Below are 18936 nucleotides of genomic sequence, written 5' to 3'. Positions count from 1 at the left end.
ACATGCTAATTAGACGCAGGAAATGGAGAAAATTAACGAGCAGTCAGATAAATAAAGGAAGAGAGATAAAACCTACAAACACTCTAATAGACTTTACATGGGCCTTGTCCTGAGATAACAGAGTCTGAATCAGTCCACAGCCTTGCCTGACCAGATGTTGAAGCATCATTGTATATGGAGGTAGCTGCAGATGTTAGTGAGGCACTAAACGGAGAAAGAAAGGACAGCGGTTCAACAGATTTACAGATCTTTTTGATGTTTCTGGTTTTTAACTATCCAAGGCTGTGACCTCTTGAACCTTCCTCTGACCGGTGAGAGCTGGCTGGCTGGGAGTCAGGCCGGCGTCGCTCTGTCACGTTTATTTTCAGTCGCTCGCTCTGCGCGGCGGCCAAAGTGATAAAAGAGAGACGAGCTGTCCACAGCGGCGTGGTATGCATCAGTGTGTGTTTGTGTGCTTGCGTGCTGCTCGAGAGGGAAACTGGGAGAACGCTGGAGGACAGATATTCATGGAACTTCTTCCAGTCCCCCCTGTGTGACCCCCCCCCCCCCACCTAAGAGTATCAGAGAGGCTTGTAGTTGGCACAGTGTCACATGGGGGGGTGTGGGGTTCACAGCCAACTGTGTGTCTCCGAGCCAATTAGCTATCCAATGGGAGGGAGTAGCCAGGGGAAGACTTCAGTTGGGAGGGAAGCAGAGTTATTTACATTCTCTTTCTACTCCTCTCCACAGGCACACTGTCTCAGGGGTGTCTGCAGAGATGAAGAGTCTGATCATCGAGAGGAATAAGATGGGCCTGGAGGAAGAGCCTGAACTGCTTGTCAAAGGTGAGTCACATTGACACCACCATCACTCTGGTCTTCCATCGCCTGAACGCATCTGCCTGCCATGTTCAGTTGTGGGGAGACATACAGCTGAAACAATAAGTGGATTAATCAGTCAATCGACAGAAAATCTTGATTAGCAATTAACTATTCTTGCAAAAATGCTAAACATTCAGTGGTGCCAGCTTCTTAAATGCAATATATATATATATATATATATATATATATATATATATATATATATATATATATATATATATTAATGCAAATCAAATATCCTTGCGACTGTTGGTTTGACAAAACATACAATTTGAAGACATCAGCTTTGGCTCTTGGAAGCATTTATTTTCTTTTTACACTTCACAGACTAAACATTTAAGACTATTACTTTATCCCTCAGTTAATAAATGAGGTCCTTGCAGGGCCTGGTTGTGTACATTAATTATAGTATATATTTCATTACCCTAATAATCTCCTAATAAGTACTGTTATTGCTACGTGCCGGGCTGTCGCCCTGAAGCCGGCTCCTCTCCGACCACATGTGGCACAGCTGCTCCCACTCTCCCCTCGTCCCTCTGTGTCTTCATGAAGGGAATGCTACTGGCATCAGGAGCGCCATCTTGGGTGTCTGTCTGGTGCTTTTGAGGAATGATCTCATAGGATATTTCTGTGTGAATTTATTCTTTTTTTTTTTTTTTTTTCTTGGCCTGCTTCTGAAAGGCAGCAGTAAAATGCCAGCAGTTGGATAAGTTACGTCCTGTTTGGGATGGCGTTAGTCAGATTGCCTAATTCTGACAGCAGTTACTATGCGCTCATGGCTAGTGCCCCTCCCTCACTGCTGTCCCCTCTCTGTCCCTGTCTCACTCTTTGAGGAGAATAGTTTCCCTCCAAAAAGAAGTGGACAGCTATTTTCCATGGGCCATTGACTACAGTGTCACTTGGGATTCAGCCTTCAACTGACCACAATATTACAGCCACCACAACATCTCAGGGCGTTAGATAATCCCTCTCTTTTCTGTGCACAAGGATATGTTTTCAACAGTTCCTCCATTAAAGTTTTCTTTTTTTTCAGCAGGACATCCTGAGGCTACATAGGGGTTAATAGGACCCAGTATCTAAAATAGGCCACAAACATTGCAGATATGGATCAATGATGGTAGGATGAGTTGTAAAAGCCACGGAGTGCTTCCAGGAAAAGATGCTTAAGAAGACAACGGTTTATCGACATACCCTTGATGATCAACAGTTAAAATAAGCTGCTTGTTTTACGAGGCAGAGATTCTCATGCTCCGTTTGATCCAAAAGGGGAAGCAAAGTTTAGTCAACAGTTTCTTGTACAAAACAAATGAAAGTTCAGGTCCAATTTATAATTCATAATATGTTAAAGGCAAATGTTAAATTCCAGTATATCATTTTATAAAGATCCAGCTGACAACATTAGCAGACCTAATAATGTTTGGTTGTCACCACTATTAATGTAAAAACTTTGACAGGGCAAGGTAAAGGTACATACTGTACATACAAGGTAAAGGTACATACTGTACATACAAGGTAAAGGTACATACTGTACATACAAGGTAAAGGTACATACTGTCTGAAATTCTGTCTGATTTTTAAACTGTATTTACAAAACCTTAAAACAAGCTAAAGTTAAGGGTTTTAGTTCAGGGGCCGACCTGAAAGTTTAGAGTTTAAAGAGGAACATGTTTGCCTGAAGTGAAATAGTTACTTTGATGTTGCTAAATAAGTTATCAGTGAAACGCCTGCATACATATATATGCATGTGGCTTTGCACATTGATCACATTTTAGAATTGAACTTTGAAGTGAGGTGACTTTTTATTTGCGATGTTTATATTTCATTAGAATGTCATATAAAAAATGAATGGAACAAGCATTCAGTACTCGGAGTGTGACAGGAGGTTTGCAGTAAAGAGATTGTTTGCACAATCTGTGTTTGAGGGGGCAGGGCATTTGGGGTCAGGGGTCACAAATGAAACAAATTAAATGTGAGCCGTGGCCCCCAGGGGAGACATTAGCCGGCCACAGAGATGGGATCCAGATGGGAGACCATGGGAGAGAGGTGTACAGGGGACTGTGCTCCTCTCTCCCTCTCTTTCTTTTTTTTTTTTTTTTTGCCTTTCCTTATCGCACTGTTTAAAGTTCCCAAAAAAGAGCAGCATCTGTTGGACGTCCCATGTCTGTGACAGAGGCGTCAAGGTAGCAGGCATGCCCGTCTCTCCATGTCTCTCCCCCAGTCAGCTTGTCTGCCTCCCCCGTCACACATCCAGTCTGTCAACAAGCTCAGCCCAACTTACCTCATGGTTTTTATTTATCCGTTTCACGGTGGGTTTTGATGCTTTGCCCCTCTGATGTGGTGTTAAATACCTTCAGGGGTTTTGCTTTAGGCTATATTGGGTGGGTTCAAACTTTCCACTTATATCATATAGAAGCATTCTTAAACAGGAAACGTAGCCTGAGAGGCTGAGCCTTTGCCCCCCCCCCCCCCTCTCTCTTTATTTTTTATTTTGGAGTAGCAGTGAGGCAATGGAGGATTTGCACTGCCCGGGAAAACCTATTTGAGGCAAGGACGAAAACAGGGAGAGAAGAGAAATGGGGGAGATGAAAGTACATAAGAAGTAAGTGAGAGCAGAGGAAAGAAAGAAGCAGACGAAGTGAGCGCCGTCTGACAGGTGGCGCACAGCTTGCTAACCACACAGAGGAAGCTGTGACGCTGGCAGTGGCGTCATTGTCGTTTTCACAGGGTAGGAAGCTGAATGTACATTGCCTAATTGTTTCTCAAATATGCATCCACGAACTATATTAACACACATGCAGCCACCCAACAAATGGCGTACTGTCAGTGTATAGCAGTGCCCTGCCCCTGCAGATAGTCCCTCTCTGCCTGCTTATGCCCTCTGCCAGCCTCTCCCCTCGCCCTCTGGATGAACTGTGACCCCGTACCAGTTCAATCCTCCTCTCTCTTGTTTCTCTCCGGACGGCATCTGGACAGACCTCTTCCAAACTAGTTTATTTATCTGCTCAGAGATTACATATTTATTAGGAACGATTTGCACACATAGCTGAGGGGGGGGGGGGGTAAGAAGTTCACTGCTGTCGAGCAGTGAATCTGGGCTGTTGCAGTCTTTCCAAACCCTCAGGACTTTGGGAACACAACAGTCTTGCATATTGGAGCCGGGCCTGGCAAGACCAATGGGCATGCCTGTGAGCTGGCTGAAGGCATGTCTGCTTTACTCTCTTTGTCTCCCTCTCTGTCACACTGTTCCAGTACATCTCTCTCTCTCTCTCTCTCTCTCCCTCTCTCTCTCTCTCTCTCTCTCCTTTTCTCACTCTGTCAACCTCTAAAGTGGTAATTATGTTGGCTGCATGCAGGCTTTAATGCCTATGCCATTAGCTGGCTGTATTTTTATCCCCTAGTATTTACCCCAACAAGGCACTCTCATACAGACTGCTGAAAACATTATGGCCAATTACATGCCTTGGGGATTATTCTTAGTGAAGACATGGTGTGGCAGTACTGGTTTAGCAGCTCCATGACTAGCCCACCTACCACCCAGACCTTTCAAGGGAAATGCTTGTCCTGGTGTGCAGTTAATGTGTACATAAGGCTTTGTCTGAAGGCATAGTAGAGGGCGTGCCAGAAGTATGGGTTAAAGGTGCTATATTTGAAATTCAGAGCATTACTATGGAAGCAAACGACTATTTGCTATGTGAAGATATAGTGGAGTAATGTTTACCTGAGCAGAGATTGAAGTTGCTCTCTCTGTGTGAGTCATTTTGCGGTCACTGCTGGGAAAATGGGAAAAGACACTCAAAGCAGGTGGAAATAAATGCAATAAGTTAGTTAAATTAAGAATGTGAAGTATATTTCTCACAGTAACGTTTGGTAAAAAGTATTTTAAGTGATGTACATGCAGCCATATAGAGCTGCAAGTTAGTTGATTAATCTGCCAGTTATTTTCTCGATTAGTTGTTTTCTCTACAAAAGATCATAAAACAGTGAAAAACGGCGATCACGATGTCCAATGTCTAGAGCCCAAGGTTCAAATATCTAAATAAGGTCTTGTATCTAACAGTCCAGAACACAAAAATATTTCATTATAATCTATGGCAAGAATTTGAAACCATCAAACGTTTGACATTTTGGTTTTGACATTTACTCAAACTATGAATCTAATGATCAAAAAACATGCCGATTAATTTTCTGTTATTCGACGAATCAATGAAATAATCACGCAAGAGCCACTGTGTTATTTCATTGTGGAAGTTGACTTGTCAATATGATACATGTGTGTATCTTATTTATAGGGTGGCTGTTGCGAGAGGTGCGAGGAAACTGGATCAAGCAGCGTCGGCACTGGTTTGCGCTGAGCCAGGACTCCCTCGACTACTACAGCGGACCAGAGAAAGGAGCCCGCAGACTGGGCACGCTGGTCCTCACCAGCCTCTGCTCTGTCATCTGGCCAGACAAGCAGACGTACAAGCAAACAGGTGAGGAGCACTCAGGTCGGGCTGATGCATAGCTGACTCACGCTCATGTATGGTTGTAGAGTCCAGTAGGACCTGTGTTAATGCGTTGTAGTGATCATAGACATTTCTTTAAATTGTCCAGGTTTTTTTTTTTTTAATTTTATATGTAAGCGACTTCATGTGGTTCCCTTTCCCTTAACCATGAGTGCTGTATTCGTGAGTAAGTTTGGGAAGCCCCAGCTGTGTTTGGTCCAAGATGTGGCTCAAGGTTGGTCTAGAAACCTCACATCTGAGTAATCCCCGGGGGCTTCCCCCTTCCCTTTCTGGGATGAAAGAGACATAGAGAATATAGAGGAAACGATTTTCTGTGCGGGAAGAGACACAGGGATGACTTGACTTTTCTTCAAAGCTGTATTACTCAAACACGTCGTCCTCTCTCTACGTTTGTCTGCCTGCCCATCAATGGAGGGGATTATGTCCTGCCGATTTCCCCAAACCGCTTAAACTGTCCAAACCATTGTATGAACCGAAACCCAAACACAGTTTTTACTAACTGAATATGCCAGGGGACTTTTCTGGACAGAAGTGCCCTTTCAATAGTGGTTTTGTCACAAGCACGATTAGGAATAACTTTATGTTCCTCCTAAATCACTGAGAAAGTTGCACAAGGCATTTACTTCCTCTGTGTATTTTCAGGTTCTTACCATAAAATAGTAGTTCCCCTTAAGGCAGGGGTGTCAAACTCATTTTCACTCCGGGCCACATCAGCATCATGGTTTCCCTCAAAGGGCCGGTTGTAACTGTAAGACTGTATAACTGTAACTACTCCTAACATATTGTTAAATAACTGTCTCTGCTTTTGATTATTGTTTATTCAAGTGTAAAAATATTGTACATGCAGTTATATAAATGTAAAATGATATTTATGCACATTTCTGTTATTATAACATAAATCATTTTAATTTAGGTTTAAGAAACCCACATTACTCTATCAAAGATCAAACTTTTAAAGAAAATAACAAATACAAATATCATCAAACACAAGTTATTACATTGACTTTGTTCAAAGCTATTTTTGTCACCTCTCTGCATCACTAATGTCCCTCCCTGCCGTCGTCCCGTGCATGGCAGCTACATCCAAGAGCTCCTCACTGACAGTCAGGTCTGCCTTGAGCCTCTTACAAACATTGATAGATGATGTATCTCGTCTCTTAGCTAGCTGTGTTGTTAGATTGCTGCTAGTTCCTGAACTCGGTCTGCGATGGTGTTTCTTCACAAACTGACATTTGTAAAAGTCTGTATCTGGTCGGAGCTCACCTGCTCACATACCTTTAGCAGCACTGGGCTGTAGCTTCTGTAAATATATTCTGCTGTGATTGCACTCTGCCTTTTAATTCTTGGAAAATTTTATGTTTTTCTTGGAGGCTAAATTTAGCTCCGTGTTTGGTGTCAAAATACCGACGTGAATTGTATCTTTCATCACCGACACGCATCATAACACTGAAGACAGACCCGTTTTTCTCCTTCAAGCACAAACATGTATTCGCTTTCCCATCTTAAATTACATTTTCTTCCTTCTGCATCAATTTTTCTCTTCGTGGACATTTTGGGATTATTTGTCGATCTTTTTCAACTCAGTCACTTGTTGGAAAACCTCTTTACGGGCTGTTCCCTCTCCTGTCCACCTGTTGTGATAGTTTTAATGTCGGTACACAGACAACATGCTATCTCATAATTTCAACTTTCTATCTCATAATTTCGACCATGGGGATACTTTTATTTTCAAGTCCAATTTATAAATTGGGCCTTGAGTTTGACACGTGTGCCTTAAGGGTTCTATCTCTGGCATCATTGAAAGTGTACCGAGTTAGTTTAAGTGCACCAAACAGGTTCATAGTTGGCAATGGCAATATCACCATGTTATAATCTCAGTTGTCAAACCTCTTAATTTGAGGTTTGTACCTCAAATTAAGAACTTAAACAAAGACGCGTGTGGTGCCAAGTCACGTAGCAGGAAAGGCTGATAACAGCTGTGGGCTGCCAGGGTTGCATCTAATACTTCCTCTGCACAAGGAGGAAGTGCGTATTTTTTCACTTTTTGTCCAAGAAGAGCATCACTGAGGGGTGTGACACTTGTGTTCTCGCTCATCGATGGAATATCTGATTTTGTTTGGTGATGGCATGGTCTGAGGTTCCTCTCAGGCTGACCTTTGGTCCTCAATGAAACCGAGAGAGGAAGTGAGGGAAGAGGGATTCACACGAGATATGCGGGGTGTCCCATGCAGAGACACTGTTCTCTTCCCCATTTACTTAACATTTTCGGATGAAGTGCAAGGTTGAATTTCAAGTGGCAATCATATAAAATGTCTCCGTTTTTGTGTGTGTGTGTCCGCGTTTCTTCCAGGCCACTGGAGCATCACAGTTTATGGGCGGAAGCACTGCTACAGGCTGTACACCAAGCACTTCAACGAGGCTGTGCACTGGGCATGTGCCATCCAGAAGATCATTGATACCAAAGCACCAGTGGAAACACCAACACAGCTCCTGATTCGAGACGTCGAGGTGGGCCACGCAACACACACACACAAAAAAACATACACATACAGTTGCTGTTGCTTCCCCCTCTGTTCTGTCACCATGGAAGCCACACGGCCTCATTAGCCCTGAAGTCCAAAGTTTCCCCTGCTTGCCTTTTCTCTTTTGAATGATCTCATCTTAATTCCACCACACCGGGACAGGACGTAAGAACAGACCTGAACCAGAGAGGTCATTTCAAGATAAAGTTAGTTCCGCTTGCTTGGATGCTCAGAACAGTTTGATTAGTGGGATTTGAGAAGGATGCGTTTTTTGCTTTACCTTCTCACATGGAAGGAGAGTGAAGTGCATTTAGACCAGCGGTTGCTAGAGAACACAGCATGCTGGAATCTTATTGAGCACACGGATGACTGGACTTGCAGCCCCTGAGGAGAAGAGAGGGGCAGTTTTGACATGAGGAGGTTGGAGGAGGGCTTGGCGTGAAGCAGAAGGGACAGATAAGCGGTCCTTTGCCTGGCCTCCTGTCTCAGTAATCTCCCAACGAGAGTCTCTAATCTCAAAGAAAGTGGTTAATCTGCTTGCCTCCGTCTGCCCGTGTGCTTTGCCAGGAAGGGGCCAAGTTGGTAATTTGGTGGGCCTGCTTTTAAAGTGCACCTCATTCATTGTTTTGCTTTTCCCCACCTGAAGTCTCGTCATCGGTCTCTCAGTCTGTTGCGTTCTTACTCCCCCACCTTGACACAAAGGCACACTTTCTCTAATAGGCGAGGTATATTTCCCCTCTTTGAGTGTGAGATTAGAACTGCTGCTGCAAAAAAATCAAAGAGAGAATGAACAGGAGAGGCTTTGTGTGAACAGGACTGCTCTCTTATCTTTTTAAAATATAGATTCATGTTCCAACCACAGACACAAGGGAGAGCAGGGATTGCAGTGTTAGCCTTAAACCTTCAGCCTGAGGCCATGTGTGAAAGAGAGAGAAATGGAGAAGAACTGCCCTGTCGTGAATCTCACACCATATTTAAGAGGCAAAGGACAAACAAAGTGTGAAATTATAAGCCTACCTGAAATGTCTGTTGTAAATATCCCTCACTGTCAAACTACTGCATGTGTCAGGAGAAGACTAAAGGGTCTATGGGCCTAACCATGTACGTACAGTGTAAGTATTTCATCTGTGATGTTGTGCTGTATCCAGCTACACAAGATCTACAGGGCAGCATCTCATTCTCACATTTCAAACAGACAAGCCTGTCACTATTGTGCACCAAACACTTCAGAAGAATGTGTCAACTTTACCCCACTAAGAAGGGGGAGGTAAGCGGGCTTGTCTTGTAGCCAGAGAGAAAGGGCGGCTGGTTTGAGGGTGTGCAGAGACAGAAGAGATCCAGAGCAGTGGCAACGTTACTAATGAGCAACAGGTGCTAGAGGGCAGTAAGCATGGAGGCCATCTGTACCGCTGGAAGGCATCTATCCACATAGGCAACGAAAGACACAAACACGCACACTGAACTCATTGACACCAGCAGATAAAATATAACGTGTCAGTCGTGCTGGTGCGGTTTGCTGGGTCATCACTTGACATTCATGCAGCTTTGAAAGTTGCCAGAGCTGAATTGTGACCCTGGTCAAATCGACCCCAGTCACCCCGGACAGACAGACACACACACATGCTCAATCACCCGCTCACTGACTTGCTTCCAGGTTGGCTGCAGGCATATTGAGTGCAGATGAAAGTTCGTTTTTTTTTTATTTTTACTGTGTCTATTGATGTTATCGTCACATTTTATTATTTTTTTTACTTGTGTGCTTTAGGAGAATAAGTTCAACCCCGAGGTAGTGGAGCACATCTACCAGCACAATCCCATCTTGAAGTACACCCAGTGCCCCCTGTACGCTCCTCTGCTGCCCTTCCCTTACGGCAGCCTGGAGCACACATGTAAGTAGCTAACATGTACCCATCAGGTATTATCATGGCTAGCATGTCTGAAGTTGCACTAGTGTTGTCAAAAATGATTGAAGTATTGATACATATCAGTACTTCATTTTTTTTTATTTTATTATTTTTACTTTTACAGGCAACTAAGTGCAATTGAAGTGGGTTTAGATCTCAGAGGGGATGGTTGAGTCTTCCTTGACGCTGTTGTAAGACTAAATGAACAGTTATTTATGCTATCTAGCTGAAACGGGCCACTCAAGCCTGTGTGTATATCCAGTTAGCAACCCTTTTCTGTAACCGTTCAAGGCTTTTATTGCCATTTGAAAATATGTGTAATAACTGTTCTGTTTGAATTGCCCAGAGGCAGCTTTTAGCACAATGCAATGCAGGACCTCTCTGCTTTCTGCTTGGCTGTTTCAGTAAAACAAGTGCAAACAGGGGCACACCACAAAACACAAAGATAAAAAAAAACACATTTACTACTATGTAATACAATCTTATATTATGTAATATATTATAGCTTAAACGTCTGCTGCAACTTAATGTTTACACAACAAAATATTTTAAAAAAGGAAAAATGAAGGAAAGAAAAATCCAATCAGAGTATAAGACAATGTTGCACTGCTTCTCTTCTCTCCAGACCACAGTGGGAAAGGCTACGGCTCGGTGCGTGAGGAGGCCGTGAAGCTCTTCAACTGCCTGCAGCAGCTGGAGTCGGCACGGGAGCCGGTTCCCATCATCCAGGGCGTGCTGCAGACCTGCCTGGACCTGCGGCCTCTCCGCGACGAGGTCTACTGCCAGCTAGTGAAGCAGACCAGCTACACTCCTGCCCCGCACACTGCCGCACACCTCCGCTACTGGCAGCTTCTCACCTGCATGAGCTGCACCTTCCTGCCTGGGCTCACTGTGCTCAAGTACCTGCGATTCCACCTCAAGAGGTGAGCTACTAAAAGGCATCCTCGAATTTTGAGTAGGTAATACAGTTGACGTTAATGTTTGTAAGTATTGCAATCAATAACTGGCTACAGCTTATGTCTTCAGTTTTTTTCAGAGAAAGTTTTAGGTTGGATTTTGCATAGATGAATCCTGGGGAAAGCTGGTTACATCATCTCCTACTTGTAATTAAAAATGGAAAATGTTCTTGTTTTTGCTGGCTCTGATTTACCCCAATGGGAAACATGACTTGTTGAAGGCGACAGGTGGAAAAACACTACAGTGAATCCTTCAGTTCAAAGAAATAGAAACGTCAGTTGGAATATTGCGGTGTTGTTTTTTTTTTGTTTTGTTTTTTATATTAATGAAAATGATTTTGCATGATCGTGATCCAAGTCAAGTTGTAGCAACACGATGCAATCCCAGTCCCATGAGAATACTCCATCAGCCCAGGAATCAGCTGTTAGTTATGAGGAGGAACAGGTTGAATGCTGGGTAAACCAGTAAGCGTGTAGTAGCAGGGAAAGCACGGGGTCTAGACGGTGGACAAAAAGCAGGCGCCAGCACCACAGATCACCAGTTTAGATATAGTAGCGTGATATGCCTTCACATTGTTAGTGTGTTCCAGACAGATCCAGTGTGTTAGGGCTGGATTTACAGGTCTGAATTAGCCCCTCTGTCATGCATGCTAATCTAAGTTATTAACGGTGCTAATCTCACGCTTACGTCTTACGCCATACCATCAAACCACTAAAATGTTCTATCTATATGTCTGTAATGGGTATCGCCCTCTAGCTAATATAACGGTTGCATGCGATGGCGATTCATAATGACACCGTGGAACTCGCTGCCTTGTGTGTTTTGATGCGTATTGCCATCGTTCTCACGCACTCTCTCGCTCTGTGGATCTGTGCTGAGGCTGCAGCTGGGCAGAACTAAGACTGGAGCTGGGAAGTGAGCCCAGAAAACCCCTCCTCCACTCCCCCAGACCCTTGAGAAAACCCCCCCAGGGAATGTCTGCTGTCAGAGAGAACTGGCCAGAAGAAAGAAAGCGGAGGAGGGGGCAAGAAAGGAGGAAAGAGCAGAGAGGGGTGAAGACAGGAGGGTATAGGAAGGATCACGCAGGCCCAGTGGAACATTCCTAATTGTGTTTCAGCAGGGTAAATCCCACCCTGTGGGCATATAGTTATGAGAGAGCGGGACATTGGAGGGAATGATGTCTGGCAGAATGTTTGAGGCCCTCTTGCTCCCCTCTCTCTGTCCTCTGTTTTGTGTTTTTTGAGACGGTCGTAGTATGATTGTTTCCTTCCTATTTTCCCTTTGTTTACACAGGGCTGAGCTCATAACTCCGTCAGGTTGTATTTAACACCTTTCACACTGCGCAGAAGTGTGTGACACTTCAGGCTCCAGGTTGGAGTGTGTTGTGTCCGCTGCCTTCGAGTCCCCTCTTTTTAAAACAACAGCACACACACACACACACACACTCACCTACCACTCCTGGACACTCCACTGGGAGGAAGTGGCGGGTCGCTCCGATTCACAGGAGCGGAAACACCTTTTCCTGTTTCGTGCGCTGCCCAAAGTCAAACATGTTTTCTTTGCCGTTTTCCTTTTCTTTGAAGGATTGAGGGACGTTGAGCCTTTTTTTAAGTCCTAAGAGCTGAAGTGAGAACATTTGTCATTCCTCGCCTCATTGACTCTCGAGCATTGCCAGCTCAAAGAAAATAAAGAACTCGGTTGAATTAATAGGATGACGCAAAGTCCATAATCGCAGCGTAACACTTTACAGACTTTGAATCGCTGTTAACATCGCGAGCACTAACAAGTTCTCTCTTAAGTATTGAATATCATTTTTGCTGGCAAATATCTAGGAAGTATAAATGCGCTCACACACACACACACACACGACGCGCATCCACCCGTCTCACTCCCGCTCTTTCTTCCAGGATCCAGAGCCAGAGACCCGAGTCTGAGATGGATAACTACGCGTCTTTCATCAGCGAGGCTCTGGAGAAGACCAAGTGTCGGGAGTGTGTGCCATCCTGGGAGGAGATCCAGATGCTGATGAGCCGACAGGAGATGCTGTGCACTGTGCACTATCCTGGCCCGTTATCCTGCCAGCTCTTCATCAGCTCGCACACTACGGCCAATGAGGTTTGGGCACATTTAACTGTATTCCACTGCAAAGCACAACTTTGTCAATCTTTCAGCTAAAATTCAACCGTGTTTGTGTGTCCGCCCGTCTTTTCAACGCACTTCCTGTCGCCCCCCCCCCTCCCCCCCCCCCCCCCCTCACCAGGTGGTTCGAATGATGCAGCAGAAGCTCGGCCTGCAGGAGAGCAAGAACACGTTTGCTCTGTACGAGCAGAATGCATTGTGGGAGCAGCCGGTCGCTGGCAGCGCTCTCATCGCAGACATCCTGACCAGGTTTGAAAAGCGATTGTCCGTGTTCACCCTGTAAAACAGAACAGACAGACACCCGGGGGGGGGGGTCAGACACAATAAAACCAAGCAGACAGACACGCTATCAAAACACTTTGTCTCTGTCTGGCAGGAATCTCTTATCTATGTGTCACCACCTTAGATGAATGCCAACAGAGCGGTGGATTGTACATTTATCTTCGCTGGTCCAACTCCCATGCTGAGCGTTATCCAGTAGCCTTGATAACTGGTGACCTTGTCTGGTCTTGTTGGTCAAACATGACACCTTACTGGGAAACTGGACTTGTGTCACTATTTCTGTCAGCAAAGCCAGCCAGTCGCTGGAACAGCCAAGGTGAAGCTGATGTCATTTGGTTGCACAAGGCAAAGCTTCAAATGAAACGATAATGCATCCAGCTGGAATAAAAGCGACCTTTTTGCCGCAACGTTACTAAACAACATTATTACACATTGAGGAGGCAATATCTTGTAACATATTACCATCTAGGGTTTTAATTCTTGGTATATTTGTTCCCTTTCTGTCTTTTCTGTACAGCCTCTCCATCAAAGAGTCTGAGTCTAAATCCCAATGGAAGCTGTGTTTCAAGCTCTACTGCCTGTTGGATGCTGACAGCATATCAGTGGACAGCATTGAGTATCTCTTCCTCTTTGAGCAGGTAATGTAGCAGAACGCAAGTCCTCAAAGGGCAGAGTCCTCCTCGGAGAAGTGTCTTTGGTATGCGAGGCCATTTCAGTGCTGATAATGAGATATAATTCATTGCTCTGCAGTGACTCATTCCTCGCGTTTCATTGGATTATTACGTTTTTTTACTTGACAATCATTAACGTCTTATAGGCTGTGATTGCAATAAAGCACAGTGCATGACTAAGAGCACTGGCTGTAGTGCAGAGGGGGTAAAAGGCAGCCAGCACTGGCTTCATTAGAACATTTTTCCTGAGGACTCCCATAAAAGAGTTATGGGACAAAATAAAACAAGGTGGGGTAGAAGGGATTGATGGCAGGACTGAGGCTATAACTGACAAATTTGTTCGGTCTCGGTTTGTCCTCACTTTGGCCTTTGCTCTGCAGTGCCATGAGATGGTGGTGCGTGGCCAGCTGCCAACCTGTGATGAGGACCTGCAGGCCTTAGCTTCCCTGAGGCTTCAGTGTCTGATGGGTGACTTCAGCACACACGCCCCCTGCCCTCCTCTGGACGAGCTTTACCCAGGTCCCATGCTCGAGGCTCGAGTCGTCGTGTCCCTTTCTGCGCCCCAAGCCATGCCTCCTTGCCAGGTGGCGGCTCAGGACTGCCACACGGCACAGCGCTTCCCCACGGGCCTCCTGGCAGGGACGCTGTGGAGCCACACGGCTTTAGCAGCGCACAAGCAGAAGGTGGAGCAGGACATGCGCCTGCGGAGCCGGCTGAAGGAGGAGGCGGCAGCTGTCATGGGATCCATCTTGGAGCGCTGGAAAGACCTGGCCGGCTACAGCCGCAGGGACAGTATGGCTGCCTACCTCACAATTGCACGCCAGTGGTCGGGCTTTGGATGCACTCTTTATGAAGTGGACTTTTACATTGTGAGTATTGTGGGGTCCGCTTTGGTTTTATTGTTGGACTAAAAGGATTTTGCTCCCTCAGTGCTGAAGAGTCACTTGGACTCTTGAGATGAGTCAAAGCATAGCTGTGAGCTGTTCTGACATCTGCTTACCTTCTCCTCTCCCCCCCCCCCCCCCCCCCCCCCCAGAGTTCGACAGGGAGTTTTTCCCAGAAGCTGTGGTTGGGTGTAGCTGCTACATCCGTGTCTCTGTATCGGCAGGGAGAGGCAGAGGCCCTGGAGTCCTTCCCTTATGGCCAGATCTGTTCTTACGGCGTATCTGATAGCAACACCTTCAAGATCACAGCTGGGGATCGGGATCTGCTGTTTGAAACCACCAAGGTATAGTGGCTATCAGGTTATCATATACAGTCAGTGGAGCTGTTTCTCCACTGAGCTTAGACACACGCTATCTCCACTGTAGTCAGGATTCAGTTTGTGGACAGCGCAGGGCCAAGTGGCCTTATCACCATGCAATGTTCTGCAGAGTAAGTGAAAGAAGCATGCTGTCTGCTCAAGGTCCCCCCCCCCCCCCCTCCAGCTCTCTGACCCACTTTAAAAACACTCATTAATTTGGTCTAAATAGAGAACGCACAACCTGCCCCCTGCTCTCCAACCGATGCTAACCACCACAAGTCTAATATCCTGGCATTAAATGGCAACTGGGGGGGTGAGTTTTATTGCAGTGGTTGGATTAAAATATTAGGCAACATTTCTCAGAAGCATGGATGTTCTTCCAAACAGACATTTTTTTTTTTTTTTAAGCAGAGAACAAATCTTGCCTTTCACGGGGCAGATTAGCTTGCATCTTCCCACGCGGAAACAAAAAATCCCTCTGTGATCTCTCATGGGGCACAAAAGTGGCTTTTATTTATTTATTGGACGCACAGGCGAATTGAAACGGAGCCCAGTAAGGCTCCTACTTTTTATGACCTTACGGTCTCATATTGCTCTGACATGACTGTGCGGGCGTTTTCAGCTACTGGGCAGGGGAAAAAAAGAGAGAGAGAGAGAGAGAACGAAATGGCAGGGGGTGATTGTGGTTGGGCCTGGAGTTGAGGGTAAGGGCGAGATTTGCTGCTCATTCATAGGGTGACAGTTAAAGTTGAAGAGTAGGTTTTGGTTTAAACTTGGAGACTGTTTTACTCTATGTTCTCACACACCGTGTTTAGGCAAGCATTAGCAGGACTAAAGTAAGGGTAATGGTCACGGTGGCTTATGGTGGTTTGGTGGTCATGTCCACCAAGGTCAGGGTAGCAGAGAGACAGATGAACTCCTCAGCAGTGCCAGTACTTTTTTTTTCTGGTGCTGAATAAAATATGTCAAAGTGATGAAATATCCAAGTACGTGTAATGCTTATTTTTTTCTGATCAAGGGGTGTGTGTGTGTGTGTGTGTGTGTGTGTGTGTGTGTGTGTGTGTGTGTGTGTGTGTGTGTGTGTGTGTGTGTGTGTGTGTGTGTGTGTGTGTGTGTGTGTGTGTGTGTGTGTGTGTGTGTGTGTGTGTGTGTGTGTGTGTGTGTGTGTGTGTGTGTGTGTGTGTGTGTGTGTGTGTGTGTCCTCTAAAATCTGCTAAACAACATCATCCTTGGCTTCTGGAGGATCCAGCTGGATGACATCATCCGTCTCCACCCTCGTGTGACAGTGCCAGACAGACACTGAGACTGCCACCAATCTGACCTCTCTCTCTCTCTCTCTCTCTCTCTCTCTCTCTCTCTCTCTCTCTCTCTCTCTCACAGCTGACTGAGATCATGCAGCTGATGAATGCGTATTTCAGTGCCATCCGTCGCCAGCGAGGGAAAGGGGAAGATGCGGACATCACCATAACAGAAAGCACAGGGGTGGGATTCCATCACCTAGCCTCGACACACAAACACACCCTCCTGGAGCTGCCCTCGCACCCAGTTTGAAGGAGACCCATAGCCGGACACCCCCCCCCCCAACCCCCCCATCGTCCTCCTCCACGTGGCCCCTATGAGGCCCAGCCCCAGTCCTCAGGGCACCACGCCTCCTCCACTGGGAACGGCACGGCAGCCAAAACAAAGAGAGGGCTGTTTTCGCTCCCCATCCGTGAAAATAAACCCTTGCTGAGCTTTCCAGCTGAAGGAGATGGCCCGATGGAGGAGGGAGGGAGGGGGGGGGTGGGGGGGGTGGGGACGGGACGGGACGGGAAGGGGGTTCTGTTTTGCAAGTGAGGTCAGAAACCCACAGAAACCAATGCGGTTGCTGATGAGCTGTCACACACCCTCCACCCCATCCTGTCGCGCAACCACCTCTGTTACCCAACATGGCAACACCCCACCCCCCCCCCCCCCCCTCGACAATGTGAGACGTTGGCGTGAGCCTTGCTGCATCAGGGAGAGATGGCATCACAGCTAGGACTTATGGCAACAATAAGCTGTGGTACTCCCATCATGAAGGTATGGCTTAGAGTGAAAACACTACTCTCTCTTTCTTCTCTCGCTCTCTCTCTTCTCTCTCATAGTGTGCCATATTTGTATTGCCTTTCCTAGAAGGCCTTCGTCCCTCATGCACTGCTGGATTAGTGTTGGGAACATTCAGTGACACGCGCACACACACACCTCTGTCTTTGGCTCTCTCTCTTTTTCTTACACACACACACTCACTCAGTCACTCTCTCACGTGCCCTTATGCTGACATGTTCATCAGAGACGGTCCGTTTTCATAAGGTCTCAGCCCGGTTTGCATTACCTGGAACTGTTGATGCAGTCAGCCATGTGAACTTGGAACTGGAAACAGATGTTGAACTCTGTAGCGAAGTCACTTTGGCTGCCATTGCCATCTAGACTCTTACCGATGGGATTATCAGTGTGTGTGTGTGTGTGTGTGTGTGTGTCTATTTGATCAAGAAAAAAACGTTTCCTGGATTACACATTCAGGATCTGATTTAATGTTGTCTCACAGAAAACCAAAAACCAGAAAACCAAAAGGATATATATATATATATATAAATAAAAATAATGGAAGAAATGAAACTGAGTATACATAAAACCCCTAGTCAGACATCTGGATCATTTAAGAAGTGACGCCGTATTTACCGTGCAGTTCCACATCAGTCCCCTGCTATTTAAACAGAAACCTTTTGAATCAGGCCATGGGTGCTTTTGTAGTATTATTTATGCAAACGTTGCTATTTTTTTACTGTTCTTTATGTCTTAAATGCAGACCCAGATGTGTTTTGATATAAGGTTAAACCAAGAGCCATAAAAAGCTTTTGGTTCTGCTCCTTTAAAAGCAGTCCAGATGTGTAAATCATGTGTAGCTCCATCTTTGTGTTCACTCTGAGTATTCTTGTGAAGCCAAAGTTTCGCCGAGTCATGGGTTTAAAGCATGGACCAAAGATGTTTATTTTTTTTTTTTTATAACAATAAATTATCCCCAAAAAGCTGTAAAATCCCCCCAATCTATATTTGACTGTTTTCACATTTACGAATTTCTCTTTAAACTTGAATGTCAGACAGATATGAAGACATCCTGTTGTATACGTTGTACTCCTTCTTTTAATGTCGATGATTACCTTTTAAGAGTTTGATACCATAGATGGGCTTTGTAAATATCATTTTAGAGTAGAGTCTGCTACACGACCCCCATGCGACAACCAGCCTCACCATGAAAGGCCTTGACGAGTCATTGCACAGCCGGCCCCGTCTCCTGCTCAGGAGCAGGTCTTTGCTTTTTCTACTGCAGCTGCAGGCAGCTCCGAGCTCCCAAGTTTGAAAAGCAGATAAATCAAACTGCCCGTGTCGTTGCTTTGTATTAAGCTTGTTCGTACGCTGCATGGTACCTTTTTAATGTAATGTGTGTGTGTGTGTGTGTGTATAGTTAATTGCACTATTGTTTGTTTTTAACTAACTTGAAAGTGCAATAAAAACTATAAATACTGTATGTAATTAATAAAAAAACAGCACCATTTTACCATATATTGAGTGTCGAGTAGTGTTTTGTAGCCTCAGCCGTCATTTCCTTTGTTTCATTTTTAGGAAATGTGCTTCGACTGGACTATTGTTTTCAACCAGACGTTTTATAAAAGGTTAAAAACAATGGCCGGTTGAGCAAACGTTGCCAAGTGCCTTCACGTTCCCCCGCGGTAATGAGCCTTAACTGAGTTAGATGAACGGCCACCAGAACACTGCAGATCCAGGTGAGGGGAAAAGTGGTGTTTCATCATTTTGCAGATAGGGTGGGACTAAT

General features: G+C 45.4%; 1 protein-coding gene across 1 annotated transcript in view; it reads left to right on the top strand.

Moving 5' to 3' along the window:
* Positions 1-18665, top strand: part of plekhh3 (pleckstrin homology, MyTH4 and FERM domain containing H3) — a 30726-nt gene extending 12061 nt beyond the window's left edge. The window contains exons 3-13 of the mRNA XM_076085333.1: positions 730-824; positions 5150-5332; positions 7716-7873; positions 9653-9776; positions 10417-10714; positions 12656-12863; positions 13009-13136; positions 13687-13807; positions 14221-14709; positions 14877-15068; positions 16464-18665. Coding sequence (XP_075941448.1) covers positions 730-824; positions 5150-5332; positions 7716-7873; positions 9653-9776; positions 10417-10714; positions 12656-12863; positions 13009-13136; positions 13687-13807; positions 14221-14709; positions 14877-15068; positions 16464-16634 — 2167 coding nt within the window. The 3' untranslated portion in view covers positions 16635-18665. The remainder of the gene's footprint in view (positions 1-729; positions 825-5149; positions 5333-7715; positions 7874-9652; positions 9777-10416; positions 10715-12655; positions 12864-13008; positions 13137-13686; positions 13808-14220; positions 14710-14876; positions 15069-16463) is intronic.
* The last annotated feature ends 271 nt before the right edge of the window (positions 18666-18936 follow it).

The sequence above is a fragment of the Anarhichas minor genome, unplaced genomic scaffold (assembly GCF_050575085.1).
Source record: "Anarhichas minor isolate MPS153535 unplaced genomic scaffold, ASM5057508v1 ptg000007l, whole genome shotgun sequence".
Lineage (NCBI taxonomy): Eukaryota > Metazoa > Chordata > Actinopteri > Perciformes > Anarhichadidae > Anarhichas > Anarhichas minor.
Note: the sequence above shows the minus strand (reverse complement) of the source record. Positions and strands in the feature narration are given on the sequence as shown.